The following is an 18,915-nucleotide window of genomic DNA, read 5'->3' as shown; positions in this document are numbered from 1 at the left end:
TAGGGCCAGGAGGGTGCGCCTGGTCCGAGAGGACTTGCAGGGGAGAGGGTGAGTGGCCCTTGTGCCGCAAAATGGCCGCTCATATTGTAAATGTAAATGGTCTCTCAATGTGAACAGACCCACCATTCTCTCTCTTACAGGGACTGGCGGGGCAGCTGGGACAGCCAGGGATCGCCGGGCAAAGGGGGGAGAAAGGCTCTCAGGTAGAGTAAGCATTCCGCCATGATTCCATCAAAAACCTAGCAGGGCTTATAGCATTATAAATGGGAAAAGGCTAATGCCACCATGCGTGTTATTAAACAAACAAGTTCCTTGTGTCCTTCTCTGAAGTTTGGACCATTGCAGAGCATAGGTATATGAGTGGGACCCACAAGGTTGGCGGTTTAATCCCTGGTGAAGCCACGATAAGATCAGATCACGGCTGTTGGGCCATTGAGCAAGGACCTTAACCCTGCATTGCTCCAGGCCGGTATAATCATCTGTAAAGTCGTGTTGGATAAAAGCGTCAGCTAAATAGCATGTAATGTAATGTAGCATTATCAGCAGTGGCATTATCACGTCTCACTGCACACTAGTGACTCCTGTTGGTTGGTTGTTTGCCTGCAGTCTGCATAATGAAGTATACTCTACTGACTTGATTATTGCACACATTTTACTGGTGGAGTGTGGAATGATCTTTACTTTGGATCGGGCCACTTATTGTTACACAATGGACGATTTCAGAACCAACCAAAGACGCACACGCAAACACACGCACACCCACACATATGCACATACACACAAACTTACATGCACAGTGGGAAAACTCACAAGTTAAGACAGTGTTTGGAGAACTGAAAAATTATTCACCGACCCCACTGTGAGTGAATTAAGCATTTGGCTAGCAAAATAACACTACCATTAATTTGTATGTGGTGAGGTGGTTTTACCATTTATTGTGTCAATTAAATTTTTACGAATTCAGACTCATGAATTCATATGCACACTGTAAACACTCTCCCCTTTCCCCACAACACTCCAACAATGGGAATTAATTTTCAGCCATCAGCTGGCAGAGCTTTTCCAATAACATATTGTTGAGACTTTGATATAAAACAATTGGGAGAGCACAGACTGATGATGGGACATACAAAGATCAGAGCTTGCATTTAAATTTGGCTCATCTTTTAATCTTTTCAATTTCAAAAAGAGAAAATATTTTCCCCCCAAATACAAATGATATTTCCAAACCAGAGAAAAGTGTTACTCTGTATGTGTCGAGCCACCCTGAAATGTTACGTGGCTGCCCCTACTGTCTGTATTTTTTCTTGGCCGATGGCATTCTTGCCTGTGAGGCAAAACATCAAATGAAACACTGTTTGTTCTCACACTTTGCGATCTGCATTCGAAAACCGCATTTATACAATAATATATTAGACTGCTCTGCATAAATATAATAAGCTATATTAAATTTAAACTAATCACACCAGGAGGGTCCATTGGGTTTGGGGAAGGACAATCATTTTGTTAATTAATCTTACCTAGTGTTGTTAAATTTGCACAGCCATCACATGAATCTAGTCTATGCATATAAGGATTTGCACGGTTAAGTACAACAAAAAACAACAAAAAACAATGGCAGATGGCAGAATGGTTTCAGACTTAAATCCAATTAGAAACCTGTGGTCTGAACTGCAGAGGGGGGTATCCCAAGGATATCAATGAGATTCTGAAAAGTTGTGTATGGAGCAATGGTCAGAAATCCCTCCAAATGTGTGTAAATGATAGGAAAAGACTCATGTCATCTTTGCCAGGGGTGTTTGCACAAAGTATTAAACCAGGGATGCCAATAATTGTGGAACCTATTTTTTGTGGAAATAGATTTTTCATTTGAAAAACGTAAGACTTTGGTTGATTCCAGTGAATCATTAATAACATTAACTACCTTATGCATGTTGGACAACTGTATTATGTTTTAGTTTACAGCACTTTTTGTGCATATTTATGAAGGCCAATAATTCTGGAGCCCACTGTACATATGTGCTATGAGACTGGGCTGTTAACATTTATATGTTAAAACACAGCCCTGGGGGCAGCAAGGACGTGTGGTCTCAAAAATTAACCAGACTATTTTAGGTTTCATAAATATTGCGTTCCCAACCCACAGGATGAGGTCGGTCTGATTCTGGCCATGTTGCACAACAAGAGATGGCCCTTTCTCCAAAACATTCATTAGTTAAGCTCCTTCAGTGCAATAGTGCTGGTTGTAATGTCCATCTGCCTCTCTATAAGCCTTGAAAAAAACTTGCTGTCTTTAAAATGGTTGTCTGCAGCAGAACATGAAGTTCCCCATCTGGTTTTGCACGGCCCAGGAGGCCATCTTATCACAGAACATCCTTCCAGTGCAAATTTGTCTCTCGTACATTATTTTCTTGCTTGGATGATGTTTTCCAATTTCACCACATGCTTGTTAAAAATGCACAAAACTTTGGGGATTCACTTTTTCAATTCAATTAAACCATGCCTCTCGCCACCTCCTTTCCTGTGTAAGGCTCACTGTTTATTATTTATTGTGTGTCTTTTGAAGACATCCTGAAATCAGAAATCACTTTTTTCCTCAATTTAGTCCATTGTTCATAACCATCCCCCTCCTCATTTAACGTTAGTCGATTTACATTGAACTCGGCCCTCCAAAAATGTGCCCGGAAAGACCTGTTTCAGTTGTGTATCAGTCATTTAGAGGAAGTTAGTGCTGCATTACAGCATTATCATTTTATTGTTTTGCACTGACAAACACCTCATAATTAGTCCCTCATTTTGTAATTAGTGAAGTGCCCCTGCCGATTGCCAAATGATTTGTCAATGAGGGCAAATGAGTGAAGTGCGGAGACCTGGTGGACCACTGCTGAAAGCCGGTTTCACTGCTCGAATGGTCATAAATTCTATTATTATTTGTAATAATGAGTGGGTGTACAGTACAGTATACTGAGAAAGTATGGTGTGGTTTAGCACTGAATCTTTGACATTCATGTAAATTCTGCACTGTGCTAATCTGCATGTGATGGAATCCTGTGTCCTGAAGGGAAATATTTTGTCTCAAATCCAAATCTTTCCTATATCAGGGTGAAAGAGGGCGGGATGGACCTGCTGGGATAAAAGGTGACAAAGGAGACAAGGTGAGATAAATGCACAAATGATTGAAATGATTGGATGATTAAAATTATAGTCTGTTTCAAATATGAGTTGATTGAGCTCTCATGCCGAACCATGGTATACTGTAATTGACAGATTTATTTCCAACAGGAATATATTACTCATACTGAGCGGAGACTTTTCTAGAAACCCCTATTTAAGTCTAACTGTCTCGGCTGCACTATTATAGTAATTGCTGTCAAGGGAAATGCAGCTTCATTAGGTCATTACCATTGTGTGGTCATAATGTTCAGCCACTGTGTCTGTCCTCAGGGTGACGATGGGCCCAAGGGACCTCCCGGACTCCCAGGAAATGTATGTACAGTAGCACAGTGTCACATGTATTGCTGCATGCATTGTCTCATGTGGTAAAAAGTACCATTGCAACCCTCCCATTTTCTGACCAGGCTCTGACTCAGCGTTTAACACTGACGTTTCAAAAGCCTGTTGTTGTAACTAACAAATGCTCTTGTGTTGTGTTTGTTTGCGTAGTGTAGATAAAAATGCCATTATTCAGAAGTGCGATAATATAGTGAATAAACTGCAATACATGTATTTGTTTTTGTTTAGGATGCCAATTCAATCCCAGAACCTGGCGAACCAGTGAGTATTTAACTGTTGCTATGTTATTATATTCAGGTAATAGCTATTTTCAGTGCTACATATTCTGGCCATTCCTTCAATATGACAATATATGTTACACTCTTGAAATTTGTGGAGCAGAACATACTGTACTCTGAGCATCCCAGAGTGTGGTGTAAGACATTTTAATTTATTCAGCCAATCTTATCTAGAATGACTGACCTAACACATTGTATACAACAATGCTTGATAAACACCAGTATATCACATCAAGCACCATTGTAAAAAAACAAAACAATGCTCTTATAAACATGGCTCTGAACAAATCTCATAATGAAGTGGACATTTATTCAGATCACACACAGAGACACAGTTCATGCATCCCAGGACAATATCAATCACTTGTTTTGTCTGCCTGGTTTTTTGAGGTCTTTTCTTTTTACTTAGGGCGTACCTGGAGAAAGAGGCGAGAAGGGAGACCAAGGAAAGCCAGGAGAAATTGTAAGTCATTCGTAGAATGATGAAACAATTCTGTAAAATACTCAAAAATATAGTCATTCTGTAGAGTAACAAATTTGCTGTACTGTACTGGGGAGATGGTGTGATGCACAGAATGAGTCACTAGATGTCAGAAGAGAGCCAATGTTTCTTTGGAAAGGCTTGTGCGTCTCATGTGCTTAACAGTGTGCTTGCTGACAATGATCAGATTTGAATTACTGTATCTTAGAGTAGAGACATGTTTCCAATTAATCACTAACAGTTGCTTTTTCACTAAATTGCCACCCGGTATTATTATATTATTATTATACATTATTTGAATCTACACCTATGTAAAGTTAAACATGCCTGTGTGCAATCTTTCAGAATAAACTTAACACTAACCACACAATGTTCATAGTTTTCACAAAGATTACATTTTGCCTGTTGCAAGGCCATAAATTAACACTTCAATGATATATTCAACATCATTACCCTGAAGCACAGTTGTGCTAGTGCTTGTGGTTTAAAAAGCTGCTGAACCCTTTTTTTCGGTGTACTCCAGACACCTTTTTTAATGGTTTCCAGCTGATGTAATGGTTCCAGCATTGCTACTGAAGTGCTTAGGACTTCATGTCACACCACATTGTGTCATTTGCACAACATATTGATGTGATTATAAGAATCGCGCTGGTTCTGGTATGCCCCAGGTCATCTGAAAGAACAATGAGCGTAATCCATAAAATGTTATACGCTTCCTTATACAGATTTAACATTTTCATTACGTAGTTCATGAATAACAGGTTTTTAGGGAAGTCTTTAATAGTATGCTTGGTAGACATTACAAGCTAAGTTCTGCAAAAGAAAAGATAAGTTTGGTGAATTTTATTTTTGCTATGTCTAATATGTACTGGATACAGATCGTTCATTTAATTTAATTTACATTCAATCCAAATCTATGACTTAACATAGGCTCCAGTGATGAGGTACCAATTTACATGTGTACAAATATACTTTGTTGGTTAAATGTTAAGTATTTAAGGCTTTATGCACAGGAATTAATGTAACTGCGATGCTGACCTAATCTTTGGCCGTTCTCTGAAGGGTCAAAGGGGACTGCCAGGTGAACAAGGTCACCGAGGCCTGCCAGGTCCACAGGTAAGTAGCATTCAAGGTACAACACTCCTTCAACATCCATTAACACTGATTCCATTCTACATTAGCGATGCTAATGTTAAGGTACTGCCATGTTTTCTTTTCTGAGTGCGGTGCCAAAAGCAGTGATTATTTATGATGAATAAAGACAGCATATTCTTGCCCTTGTTCCACAATCGCTAACAGGGTCCAAAGGGTGAGGGAGGTGTAAAAGGAGAGACCGGACGGGCTGGAGATCTGGTAAGTTACCCACAATGCAGCGGTGCGCTAGGGCAGTGTTGTTGGGGCTGACAACCTGGTGCTGTGGTTCTGTCTTGATCCAGCCTGATTTCTCCCTCCATTTTCAGAGCATCCCATAATATTCTTTCTGTTCGGTTTGCAGGGTCCACCGGGCCAGCAAGGCCAACAGGGTCCTCGTGGGTTGCCAGGCAATGTGGTACGTTTGCTCCCGAGGATAGGTTTAACACGGAGCGCTCATTGTTGCTGGCGACAGTCTCTCACTGTGCCCATTGTTCTGTTCCCTGTTCTCACCTGTAGGGGGTCCCTGGAAAATCCGGCCCCACAGGACCAGCCGGGGAGAGAGGAGAAAAGGTATTCACCTTCGCCGTTGACCACTCACTGCACGATGAACAAGCACAGGAGCCACATCACGCACCTGTATCCGGTGCCCGCTTCAATGGCAGTGCCAGGAGAGCGAGCACCTATCAGGGAGGAGTATCAGAGAGGCCAGATTGTTGGCACCTGCCACAAAAGGGGGGAGCCCTGGTGTAAAATCCAGCTATGGCCAGCTTGAAATAACCAGCTACCAGCTGCTTCAAAGCATAGTTTGAGCTGGCCAGACCATGTTGAGTATGGAGCTGGTCTGAACTGGCACAGGGGGGTTAGTCTGCGTTGTTGCAACAGGACGAAGGATATTAGCACAGGGTGAAGCAGTGTTTTAGTCTCGCACGGCCTGTAAGGCTATCTGTCACCGTCGGCTACCGATACACGGCCATGGGCTATAACCAGATTGTGAAAGTTTCTGTTATTGTGGTCCTTGTAGTGGCATAAATATGCAGCAGGTATTAGTCAAACCTTTTGTGCATCTTAATGACAAGGCCAGGGTGGTGGGTCAAGCATGATAATAAATATGTTTTCATGTCTTAGATCACTATTTTCAATACATAGCATAAATGGCACTGCCACCTGACAGCAAGGAGGTCCTGGGTTCGAATCCCAGTGTGGAGTTTGCATGTTGTCCCTGTGTTCGTGTGGGTTTCCTCTGGGTACTCCGGTTTCCTCCCAGAGTCCAAAGACTTGCAGGTTAGGCTGATTGGAGAGTCTAAATTGCCTGTGGGTATGAATGTGTTAGTGAATGGTGTGTGTGCCCTGTGATGGACTGGCGACCTGTCCAGGGTGCATTCCTGCCTTTCGCCCAATATATGTTGGGATAGGCTCCAGCCCCCCCGCGACCCTGTTCAGGATAAGTGGGTTAAGATAATGGATGGATGGGATTAAAAAAAGCATCCATTATGCCAGACAATCATCCATTCAAGATACCACTAATAGAGTCCAGTGCTAAGACAATGAACACTGTTACATTTGGAGGCATGTTTTAGAATCGTTTTAGCATTTTAAAATGAATGAATATGCGCCTTAATGTGATCTGGATAACAGTAGTGTAATAAGGTTGATTTAAAAGAAAAAGAGAAGAGTGATGGACAATTCTCACAGTACTTCATCTCTAATTCTTCTTTTCTAGGGAGAAACAGGCAAAGAAGGAAGTCCTGGGCCCCCAGGACCCCATGGAGAGATGGGTGTGGCTGGAATTCCTGGTTTACCGGGGAAAGGGAAGGATGGACATCCTGTAAGACAAAAACACCTGTGTTTCTAAACACTTCTGTTCCCAGTGCTTTTCTAATTATTGAGCCATTGAACAAGAAATGTTTTTTTTTTTTTCTTGTGGCACCTACCAAAAAACTTCTAGCATGAATACAGTGCTACTGTATACTTCTGTACATTTTTTTTAAAGAAAGACTTATGTCAAAGCCAATATTCCCTCCAAAATGTGATGTATGCTAGCAAGTTTATTCGCTCAGCTCTGTGTAGAAACATATTAACAATGCAATGTGCTGACTGGCCAGTATACAGCGTGACCGCAATTTAATCCCCGTGCATTGAATTAATGAGTGCAAGATCATTTCAATTTAAAGGTGCTGCTATTCATAGCAGTGCCAGTTTACAGCTTGGTTAGTAGACAAATACCCCACCCAAACAAGGCAAAGGCGAAGCACATTAGCACAAACATCTGTTCTAACAGTGTTTTTTCCCATGAAAAACAGGTAAAGGTCTCATGTGTGGGACTTCTAATCTAATTACTTGCAGTGAAAAACCGAATTCAATTTTTGATTCGTCTTGGAATTTCAGGGAAAACCTGGATCACAGGGATTGCCAGGACCTCAGGGCCCCAAGGTAATGTGATTAAAAATCTGCTGGAAAAGCAGTACTCCCTTTGCTGTTCAACATAAAATGATGTTGCGTACATGTAATGCTAATCTTGTGCATTGAAACTAAATACAGTAGGCCCTCCTTAAAGGGAATATTTACATACAGTATATTCTCATAATCAAGTACAAATTAATTTTGCATAGTGTCAGCTTTAAATTATGGGTATTTAAATCCATGTTGGGTGAAAAGTGTGAGAATTTCAGCTCTTTTTAAACATACAGTAGTACAGGGACCAAAAGTACTTGGACAGTTGGCTGCTCAGATGTTTCTCGGCCAGCTGTTTGTTGTTTCATGAATAGTTCATACACAAGAAAAGGTCTGGAATTTGCATTTGGAGTCTGTTGCTGTTGTCTCTCAAAATAATATCCAAATAAGCACCAATGCCAGTAAATCAGGCCATCATGAGGCTGAAAAATCAGAATAAATTGACCAGAGACTAAATTGGGTGTGTCAAAATCAACTGTTTGATACATTGTTAGGGAACACGCTCACTGGTGAGCTAAGCAATAGCAAACACCCTGATTGATCACAGAAGACCACTGTAGTGGATGAAGAATATTTTAAGCTGAGTAAAACCCCCATTCAGCAGTGAACAAATCACAAACACTCTCCTGGATGTAAGTACAAATGTGTCAAAGACTACACATTACAGATTACACCAGGATCACCTCAGAGGGTTCAACACAAGATTTAAACCACAGGTAAGCTGCAAGAACAGAAGGGCCAGGTTAGAGTTTGCTAGAATTTACATTAAAAATAGCTGAACCATGGAACAATTTGTTGAGTCCTGGAACACACTCTTATGGACAGACCTGTGAAACATGGTGGAGGTACAGTCGTGTAATGGCTTGAGCATGTATGGCTGCCACTGGAACTGGCTCACATATTAATGATGTGACAGCTAACGGCAGCAGCAGGATGAGTTATGAAGTGTCCAGACTCATCTTATCTGCTCGGATCCAATGCAATGCCTCAAAACGCATTGGACACTACTTGACCTTGCAGCAGGGCAATGAGCCCAAATACACTCCTAAAGAAACCAAGGAGTTTCAGGGACAAAAAGTGGAGGGTTTTTGTCTGGCCAAGTCAATCACCCATCTTGAATCCAATTGAACATGCATTTCACACTGAAGACCAGTCAACATTTCTGTGAAACAAACAGGAACTAAAGATGTATACAGTTGCAGGCTTGGTGGAACATCACTGACTTCAATCATCAATGTGAACATCAATAACTTCAGGAAGTCAAGGAATGCAAGGGATTTGCAACCAAGCACTAAATAATGTATTACGACTTCATTGTATGTGAATTTGGTCCCCTAAAATATTTATATTATATATTATATATTATATATTATATATTATATATTATATATTATATATGATAGGCGGCACGGATGGTGCAGTGGGTAGCACTGCCGCCTCACAGCAAGGAGGTCCTGGGTTCGAATCCAGGCCGGGGCCTCTCTGTGCGGAGTTTGCATGTTCTCCCCGTGTCTGCGTGGGTTTCCTCCGGGTACTCCGGTTTCCTCCCACAGTCCAAAGACATGCAGATTAGGCTGATTGGAGAGTCTAAATTGCCCATTGGTATGAGTGTGTGAGTGAATGGTGTGTGTGCCCTGCGATGGACTGGTGACCTGTCCCGGGTGTATTCCTGCCTTTCGCCCAGTGTATACTGGGATAGGCTCCAGCCCCCCTGCGACCCTGTTCAGGAGAAGCGGGTTAAGATAATGGATGGATGGATGGATTATATATGATATAAACAATTCCTGTATGGATCCTACCCTTCAATTAAAGCTAACTGTCTGCACAGTCAGTCCTCATATTCATTGTTTTATTTCAAGTCCAATTTGCTTGAATACAGAGCCAAAAATGGCTGAACTGTCCAAATACTTATGGACTGCACTGTATTTAACCTTATAGAACATGGAGACCCAACTACTGAAACCGACTGTAATCCCAGGAGGTCTATGTGCATACTCCCCATTGGGCACATCACACTTTAATGTCTGACTACATAGGGCCAAAAATCTGTGATGCGTGGTGACGTATATTAAGTGTAGCCTATTGATATAGATAATGTCAGATAACACAATTATGGTTGGGCAGGCAGTGCACACTCTTCAGTTTCCCTTGGCGGGCCTGTGGCTGCACACCAGTCAATAAAGTAATTTCGTAAGATTGAAGGAGAAATATTTAGAGGGCAATGTAATCAGAAAATTTACAAGATGCTATTTGATAAATCTGGCTAGTTTGGAGACTAGTGGCTTATTGATTCAATAATACCATGGAGTCATTAATCAATGAATCCCAGAGGGTAAACCGAGACAGCAAAATATGCTTGCATAAAGATAACTCTGCTTTTTGTATGACGCCACAACCTTGTTACCACGCATGTATGGATACATGCTGTCTTGCCCTGGAACAAAAAGCTGGTGGGACACACAGTGCTTCACGACTGGTTGAATTGCAAATGGAAAATGAAATGCACCAGTCCTCCTGTGGTCCATTAAAATAGTTAATAATTCAGCGGCTTCTCACACTGGATGGTAAAACATGTATTGTATCGTTAAGATGGGCATGGGTTCTGGTCTTCAGTTCTGATGCTGTATTTACAGGGTCCGTCTGGAGCTCCAGGTTTACAGGGACTTCCAGGAAGCAGGGGCCCCCCTGGAGAGGGCACCACCGGACCCCCGGTAATTGTGTCTTCCACACAGCCCTGTATGCTTAAACATTGTTAACACACACACACACGCACACACACACTCACTCACTGCCGGCATCGGTCAATAACCTTGTATCCCCATTTTTGTGATATTGAAGGTTTTCCTTTGGCTATATGTTCTATCCGTTTCATAACTCAAGAGCTAAAGTTGACTCAAAACCCCAAAAGATAAAACTGTAATGTCCCATTGGTAAACGGAAAATCTAAATTTTATTTTTATTTATTTTTTTGCTGTTCCTGAGAATTCCATTTTTGGAGAAATGAAAAAGAGCTTTGAGCTTTATATCAATAATATACTTTGAGCTTTATAGCGATAATATACTTTGTATTTGGTGATAGACCTAGTTAAATCACTCATTCTCTGGTTGCTCTCTACTGTAGTATGAATCCCCTATCATGCCAATGCTGACTGTGCAGTACACTTGACCGTAGCGTCTCCCAGGAAATGGAGGGCTTTTGTTGGCGGTGTTTTCCCTCTGTCATCATGCTGAAGTGCGTGCACTGGGCTGTGGTGTGCTTGCAGTTCCCCTTCGTCAGCTGTATACAGTATGATGTGATGTTCCCCAGCACAATGACTATGCTGATAAGTGGCTAGGCTAAAATGAAAATTTTCCTCAAACTTAAACTGCTTCAGCTATGGACCTAGCATTATGCATGCAACAGGATTATCCAAATTGGGGGAAATAGGCAAAGTCTGTTAATGCGTGTACTAAGACTGAAACAAAATTAGTCCATACAAGTTGTGTTCCACCGTCATGTTGCAGTGTGAAATAACTACTAATAGAGAAACAGATATTACTTTCACTTAGGTTCATTCTAACCCCTACCACTACTTGTTCTTTATTTATTTTGATAATGACCATATTTGTTGCTTTTTCCAGTACAGTATTTGATTTCTTACATAAGTAGTCTGACTGAACTAAATACGTTGTGCATGGATATAAAAACTCCACTAGTTCTTCATCTTACATTTGTTTTCCATGTCCTATGTTAAAATGTGTTAAATTACCCTATTTTTGCTGACCTAATAAAATCAGCTTAAATAACTGACCCATTGTTATTGTTATTGTTTTAGGGACCTCCTGGGCAAAATGGTGAACCAGGTCCTATGGTAAGGAAATGTTCAGTTCCTCCATAATGAAAAAGAATACAATTTTAGTAAAGAAATATTGGCATGCAAGACATTGGATTAGTCTTCTATAGACCATGAATGACTGGTGACATGCTATTAATTACTGCTTTGCATTATTGTAATTAAATGAAGTTAAAAATTAAATTGTTTATGTATTGTCTTTTAGAAAAATATTTTTTTAGTCAAATAAATCAAGTATGCATAATAAGAAGTAGTGGTATAGCCTTTGCATTTGTATTTGATGTGTGAATTTCAACAATTCAGGGCACTAGGGGTCTACCCGGTGTAGCTGGTTCTCAGGGTCCCACCGGACACAATGTGAGTACAATAAGCACACAACAGAAACATTTATACAATGCATTCATCTGTTACTTGTATTTAAATAAAAATGCAGCAAGTAGGAGTACTCACATAGGATCTATAACGAACTCTGATGATAAAGCACTAGGCATTATGCTTCTTAGGGCACAAGAGTGAGGCATGGGGTCCCAGAAAGCATAAAATATTATCAAACTTCTGTATAGCATTGAAGGTTTGAGTACTGTAAAGAATAATTATGTATGAATGTTTATGTTTGTCTTTTTTTATGACCTCAGAAAGCATGAGGTGGCAGTAAAACATTTTAAGGATATTTGTCAGTTAACAAAATCACGTGAACTCATTCTAAGGGATATTTCATTAGCTGGGATGCAATGCAGTGTGCACATCTCTTTAGCCTGCATCTCATGTTGTCCGGCAGCCCTGAATAGGAAATATGTGGCAGAAGTTACAATACTGATAAACAGCTAGAATGCAACTCTCCATGCATTCCTGATTCATATAACCTTTTCAGCTGCGATTTGCTCCTTTCAGTGCATTCCAGTCGAATGCTTCACCAATTTCACACTTTGATTACCGTTAATCTCTCTATGATTTCGCGGCGGCTCTGCTTCGCTCGCTCTCAGTAGAATATTCTGCTGCTTGACTCATCTTTTTAATCCTTCCCTCCTCTAATGCAACCCTGAGGCTCTGGTCCTCGACTGACTCCTCGTTTCTCCTCGCCTTCACTTCACTGTCCCTCAGGACCTGACATGTTATCTACTTTAAGGCTCACTCTGAACAATCTGCTCCGTAACATTAGAAATACGCAACCTCTCATTAAAATGGCTGACCTCTGTAATTAATATCCCTGCTGTTTGTGTGGTCATACATTGTAAGTTGCTATGACTAACAGTGGTTACTAAATGACCAATGATATTAATGATGACAGGGATGACTAAACAATTGGTACATTATAGTTGGACCACTAGGCCACTTAGCTCTATTAGAACTGTATATTGATATACTAGACCTAGTATTAATACTTAAATATTAATATAGACTTAAAAGATAATCAACCTATTTCTCTTAATGATGGGGAGCTTTTGTTAGAAACTGACATGCCTGCTGTTGCTGTTATATTTGCTTATGATCAGGCGCAGATGTTGGATATATAGGCTTTAAAGGAAGGGAAACTGCTTTACACGCTAAGAATACAGAGTTGACTGTCTGTTTGATCTACATTAATAGCTGAAAACACACACAAAGAACTATACAAAGAACTACAGAAAAATAACTAAGTTTTAGGTGAGTTTAAAGTTTTCTGGAAAATGGCTGAAATAGCAGGTTAAGTGAAATTAGAATGCTGGAAGGTTGAGGGTTGCTGAGGGTTCAAACGCAAACCCAATAACTAAAATATTACCATCATAAGTGTCATGCAATTTTATCCATACCAATAATGTGATCTGTAAATATCTGCGTTTAGATGTATCATTTTTCCTAGGACAAGTATTTTTGTAATACTATTATGTATCACTTTCAAAGCTAGATTAACATCTTGACATTTCTTCATTGTTTTGTTTGTCATTTTATAGTCTTGTTGCTTTAATCCATTTTATTGTGCTATCTTTTATTGTTCCTTCATTATATCTACCGAGGACTCAGTGGTAACTGACATCTGTTTCACAGGGTTTACCAGGAAGGCCAGGAGAGAAGGGATCTCCCGGAGAGCCGGTATGCATTGATTTTCATTTGGGGATGGGTTACAGGTGATACGGGCATGAGCATCAACATCAGCTGGCCAACAGCACAAAACCCAATGTGCCCTGCCTCAAAGGCACTGACACCGTGCCCTCCACTGAAAAGATAACATAATGTGATGTAATAAGTCTGACAGTAGGCCTTTTTTTCAGGGAAAAGCTGCTGACTTGTCACAGTTAGATCTGAAGGTAAGGAATGTTACACATTTAAATGATGGTTGCTTAGCATATTGTAAAGTAGCTTAAATCTATTAACATTGTATCTGAGGAAATTACTTTTAAAAAATGGTACCACATTCATATTAACTATTATTTTGCTTTGTTATGGTCACATTATTCATGTCAGGACTCTATTCACTGACAGCTCTGGGTACTACTACATTTAGATGAAGCCTGGAAACATTCTCATTATAAAGTGCGATAAACATCAGTCAGTGTTTTCAATTTATTTTTTTTTGTTTATTGAAAAACTAAAATATAGCATTTCTTACAAAACTACTACAAAGATTGATCATTCATTCATTAAATTTCTTGGAAAAAATAAATTGTTAAGTTTAATTTGCTTTCCTAGTAATAAATAGGGAAAAAAATTAGGACCTCACAGTTGGAACATTTACATATGCAATATGTTGACCAATACATGCATAGATACACACTTCCCTGGTGTGACTCAGAATTAAATGACCAATTGTGAAGAAGAAATATGAAAAACGCTGGCTGCTCAGTGTGTGGATTGTTCTGGATCTCCTGTCATGTGGCGTTTCAGGATGTTTGTTCAGACTGTCCTCCCGGTCCTCCTGGATCACCCGGTATGCCGGGGATTCAAGGTGACAAAGGGGTTCCTGGAACCGCAGGAAAAGATGGCCAAGATGGTTTCCAGGTATAAATATATGTAACCTACCACTAATGAGTTCAACAAATATGTAGTACACATGAACAGACTGCAATTCACCTGTTGGGCTGCAGGAGTCCTTCTTGATCAGGAATTGTTTCACGTTTGATGCTCTGTGATAGCATTTTAAGTAAGCTACTGTATGCTATAATAACTGTTGTTGTGATGTAGGCATTAATACTTGACCAAGCCAAGAGTATATGGGATTGCTGCACTTATAGGTGGGGCAGTCTGTAGCCTAGTCAACTGTTAGTTGCTTTGGATAAAGGTGTCCGCTAAATAACTGTATTATTTATAATGATATATTAAATATTATTTGTATAGCTGCAGTTGTGAGCGGATGAATGACTGAATTGTTTGTGTGTGACTGCAGGGGCCGACAGGGCCCACAGGACCCGCTGGTCCACCTGGAGCTGAGGGAGGAAAGGTAGGTTCAGCCGTGCCAACAAGTGTGAGCACCCCTGACTGAAGCATCAGACACTTCATCTTCAATTTCAGATATTATTCTTATTATTTTTATTATAATCAACATACCATGTATAAATAAAGGTTCACAAATAAATGAATCATTAATTATTAGAGGTTTTTTTTAAACTGCATCTACGCCAGGAAATCACAGAATGCATTAGTTCTTTGTCAATCTGCCTGAACGGTTTCTGCGCATTTCTGTGAGAAATAAGAAATGGAGGGCTGTTTACACACTTCTCTTATTATGGTGTTTAATTATTTACTCACAGGGAATAAAAGGTGATCGAGGATCTCCTGGTACGCCTGGGGACAAAGGTGAAAAGGTGAAATAAAATAATTGATTCAATTTGAAACTGTTCTCTAAAAAATAACAACGCGGCATAGGTTGACATCGTACATAATCACTCAAGAAAGTTTTGTTCATGAAAGATGAAATTGACCAGTCAAGAAATATATGTTATGGTTTCAATAATTGTACCTAACAAGTAATAAATAGATGTTAACTTTTCTCTTCTCAATAATTAACCCAAAAGTTTAAACTTAAGGACACATTTTGATTCAGTTGACTGATATTTGTTTAACATGAACATGTTTTATAGGGACCACCAGGGGCTCCTGGATATCCAGGAGCTGCAGGCCTTATGGGCCAGCCTGTAAGTATTATATCATCTACAGTTTGATACTCTGAGCCTCCCTCGACTGCAGTGTTGAAAGGATGTTCAATACAGCACCAAAGGAGTGATGGCTCAATCACGCACATGCCACATAAGTCAGTGGCTTTACTGCTGCTGTTCCCCAGAAGAAAGTGATCAATTACCCATGAAATGAATCTGTCCCTTTGCTAGTCGACTGGTTGTGCTGTTGTCTCTCTGAATTTGTAGCAATTCCTTGAAGACTTTCTCCATGTTTTACTGAACTATACAATAAATAAAATGTGAAACTATGGTAATTCTAGGTCATGTCCAAAAATAGTTTTAAGTTCTGATGGTATGTTGTGTACAGGCAGTAAAGAAGCTTAACTGGATTCACAAATACAAAAAAATCACTGTAAAACCCACAGCTTAATTCATAACAGCATTTTATTCATCTTACATAAGCGTGTTTGTATCAGGTTCAATGGGTTCTGGTTCGGGTTCTGAGAATCGACACTTGTGAACATTTTTGAACCAAGGGACCTACAGAGGAGACAGCTAAAATGCTTCAAGTCTGGTCTTCAAGTGCATTTCTTCCTTTGCAGGGTACAGATGGTCAGCCAGGACCGATGGGCCCTCCGGGGCCCCGTGGGGAGACGGTAAGAATGCTGTCTACGCTATTATGCACACATCTATAATTACATTTACAAGGAAATTTGAAAAGTACTGATATTCAAGGTAACAATTGTACATGCAGATGATCCCTCAGAACTGAGAATCAATATCATTGGTTTTGTTCTGGATCATAGTCATTGATAATATGATAATAGAACAAACATAATTGCTTTCAACAGGGCAAGGAGGGTTTGAAAGGGATCCAAGGACCACCAGGTTTACCTGGTTTAATGGTGAGCAGTGCACGGTCTTTTGTTTGTCTACAGGCAGCTGGGACTGAGTGCAGCTATTTCAGTGTTGATGAATTGCCTGAGTGAAAACATATAGCATTTGGTGGTGTCATGGTGGTACAGGAGATTGCCTCACAGCAAGAAGGTCCTGGAGCGGGGTCTTTCTGTGTGGAGTTTGTGTGGAGTTTGCATGTACGTGTCTGCGTGGGCTTCCTCCAGGTACCCACAATCCCACAATCCATGTAGATTAGGCTAATTAGAGACTAAATTGCCCATATGTACTGTATGAGTATGTGAGTGAATGTGTGGATTGCCGATCTGTCCAGGCAGTATTCCCTGCATGCTGGGATAGGCTGCAGCTCCCCATGTGACCCTGACCAGGAATAAGTTGGTTACATCATGGATAGATGGATGGAAAACATTTTGCTTGTCAGTAGACTGTTTCAGTGTAGTTGATGCAGTATGGTGGTGTAACCTTGTCCCACAGCCCCAAAGGACAGTTATGATGCTTGCCACTGGTAAATGTGCGATTTATTTACATTCTTACTGTGTGCTGTAATAAAATGGCTGTGATTATATCATCGTTAATGTTGCTAATTGTAACTTTTTAAAGGGGATGGCTGGAAAGATGGGGAAAGATGGTCGACCAGGAGAGACAGGGGAGCCGGTAAGATAAAAACCGATAAAAACCATGCGTTTCTGAGTATTAGCTACATCCTCTTTGATCTTGTGAAATCCAATGTGGGGGAGATGCTGTGGAAAACATAGTTGCTTTGAAATGAAAATTATCTTAAACTAAATGGTATGGGATGAAACTATAAAATTCATATTAAAGCATGGGTATGTGCAGAGCAGTAAACACCCCCTCCCCCCACCACACACAAACATACACACACACACAAACACATGTATCCAGTCAGGCAAACATACAAATACACACTTTTAGGAACCCATAAAATACTCTCAAAAAGAACAATTTTCTGGTCCTTTTGGTTGAGTCAATTGCACCAGGCAAGCACAGAAAAAGATTTGAATCCAAATCAATTACGTATTTGACCAAGGTCATGTGTACTCATTATCTCTTTCTCACATGCTCTCTCTCACGCACACACACACACACACACACACAGATGGACGCACACATTTGCATACAGACATGCACACTCATTCACAAACAGTAAAGCAAATCAATCTCAGTCTGCAGCATCTAGTTATAATACTTGATGTGTGTCTCTATTCTCAGGGTAAACAGGGTGAAGCAGGCCCCCCTGGCAGAGACGGACTCAGAGGACTTCCCGTAAGTAGCTTTGTGAAGAATTAAAAAGAAAATCTCTACCATTTAACATCCTGAGCACTGTCAGTAGCATTTTTTAATTTACCCTTAATCCAGTCTATAAGGTAGTTATCCTATCTACCCTCTGTCTTTTTTATATCACAGGGCTTTAAAGGTCATAGAGGAGAACCTGGACCACCAGGATCTAAGGTAATCGTTTATCATATGTATTTATTTCAGATATTTATTACAAGATGTTCTCTGTTTGCTTCATCCTTATCTGTGTAAATTGGTCAGAAACTATGATATTCTGTATATAGAAAAAATCTATATGTATTTCAAAAAATGTCAGTAGATTTTTCCAAGGTATATTTATAAGACTGAGAGTTCCATTACATTACATTATTGGCATTTTGGCAGACACTCTTATCCAGAGCGACGTACAGTTGATTAGACTAAGCAGGAGACAATCCTCCCCTGGAGCAATGCAGGGTTAAGGGCCATGTTCAAGGGCCCAACGGCCGTGCGGATCTTATTGTGGCTACACCAGGATTAGAACCACCGACCTTGCGTCTCCCAGTCATTTACCTTAACCATTACACTACAGTTCCAACCTAAGATTTTCAGGTTTTTACAGTATGTCCCAAACCATATCTACATGGATTACAAAAATGTACTAGTACTGTGACGTGCACTTAGAGGAACTTTTCAAAATGGCGTTCAAAATGTCTCAGTATAGTAATGATATTACCAGGACCTGGGTCAGTGTGGATGCAGACTTTCAGCCAAGCACTAAACACCTGGTTCACTGAGTTCATTAATCAAGATCTTCAATCACAACTTATATCAGTTCATCCAGTTAGTACTGGGCTGGAGTACTGTCTGTTTGTCCAGGTTAATGGATCCATTCATGTTACAATATTGAAAATGGATGGACTTGCAATGATATTAAACAATTA

The 18,915-nt window shown here is 40.3% G+C and overlaps 1 protein-coding gene across 1 annotated transcript in view; it reads left to right on the top strand.

The window, feature by feature from the left end:
* Positions 1–18,915, top strand: part of col22a1 (collagen, type XXII, alpha 1) — an 81,697-nt gene that overhangs the window by 50,801 nt on the left and 11,981 nt on the right. Inside the window, exons 29-54 of the mRNA XM_061253402.1 lie at positions 4–48; positions 141–203; positions 3,102–3,155; positions 3,445–3,486; positions 3,742–3,774; positions 4,201–4,254; positions 5,335–5,388; positions 5,572–5,625; positions 5,768–5,821; positions 5,923–5,976; positions 7,127–7,231; positions 7,792–7,836; positions 10,491–10,568; positions 11,673–11,708; positions 11,994–12,047; positions 13,716–13,760; positions 13,940–13,975; positions 14,553–14,666; positions 15,052–15,105; positions 15,416–15,469; positions 15,746–15,799; positions 16,384–16,437; positions 16,633–16,686; positions 17,297–17,350; positions 17,927–17,980; positions 18,122–18,166. Coding sequence (XP_061109386.1) covers positions 4–48; positions 141–203; positions 3,102–3,155; positions 3,445–3,486; positions 3,742–3,774; positions 4,201–4,254; positions 5,335–5,388; positions 5,572–5,625; positions 5,768–5,821; positions 5,923–5,976; positions 7,127–7,231; positions 7,792–7,836; positions 10,491–10,568; positions 11,673–11,708; positions 11,994–12,047; positions 13,716–13,760; positions 13,940–13,975; positions 14,553–14,666; positions 15,052–15,105; positions 15,416–15,469; positions 15,746–15,799; positions 16,384–16,437; positions 16,633–16,686; positions 17,297–17,350; positions 17,927–17,980; positions 18,122–18,166 — 1,443 coding nt within the window. The remainder of the gene's footprint in view (positions 1–3; positions 49–140; positions 204–3,101; positions 3,156–3,444; positions 3,487–3,741; positions 3,775–4,200; positions 4,255–5,334; positions 5,389–5,571; positions 5,626–5,767; positions 5,822–5,922; positions 5,977–7,126; positions 7,232–7,791; positions 7,837–10,490; positions 10,569–11,672; positions 11,709–11,993; positions 12,048–13,715; positions 13,761–13,939; positions 13,976–14,552; positions 14,667–15,051; positions 15,106–15,415; positions 15,470–15,745; positions 15,800–16,383; positions 16,438–16,632; positions 16,687–17,296; positions 17,351–17,926; positions 17,981–18,121; positions 18,167–18,915) is intronic.

Source organism: Conger conger, chromosome 9, assembly GCF_963514075.1.
Source record: "Conger conger chromosome 9, fConCon1.1, whole genome shotgun sequence".
Lineage (NCBI taxonomy): Eukaryota > Metazoa > Chordata > Actinopteri > Anguilliformes > Congridae > Conger > Conger conger.
This window is presented reverse-complemented; position numbering and strand designations above follow the sequence as displayed.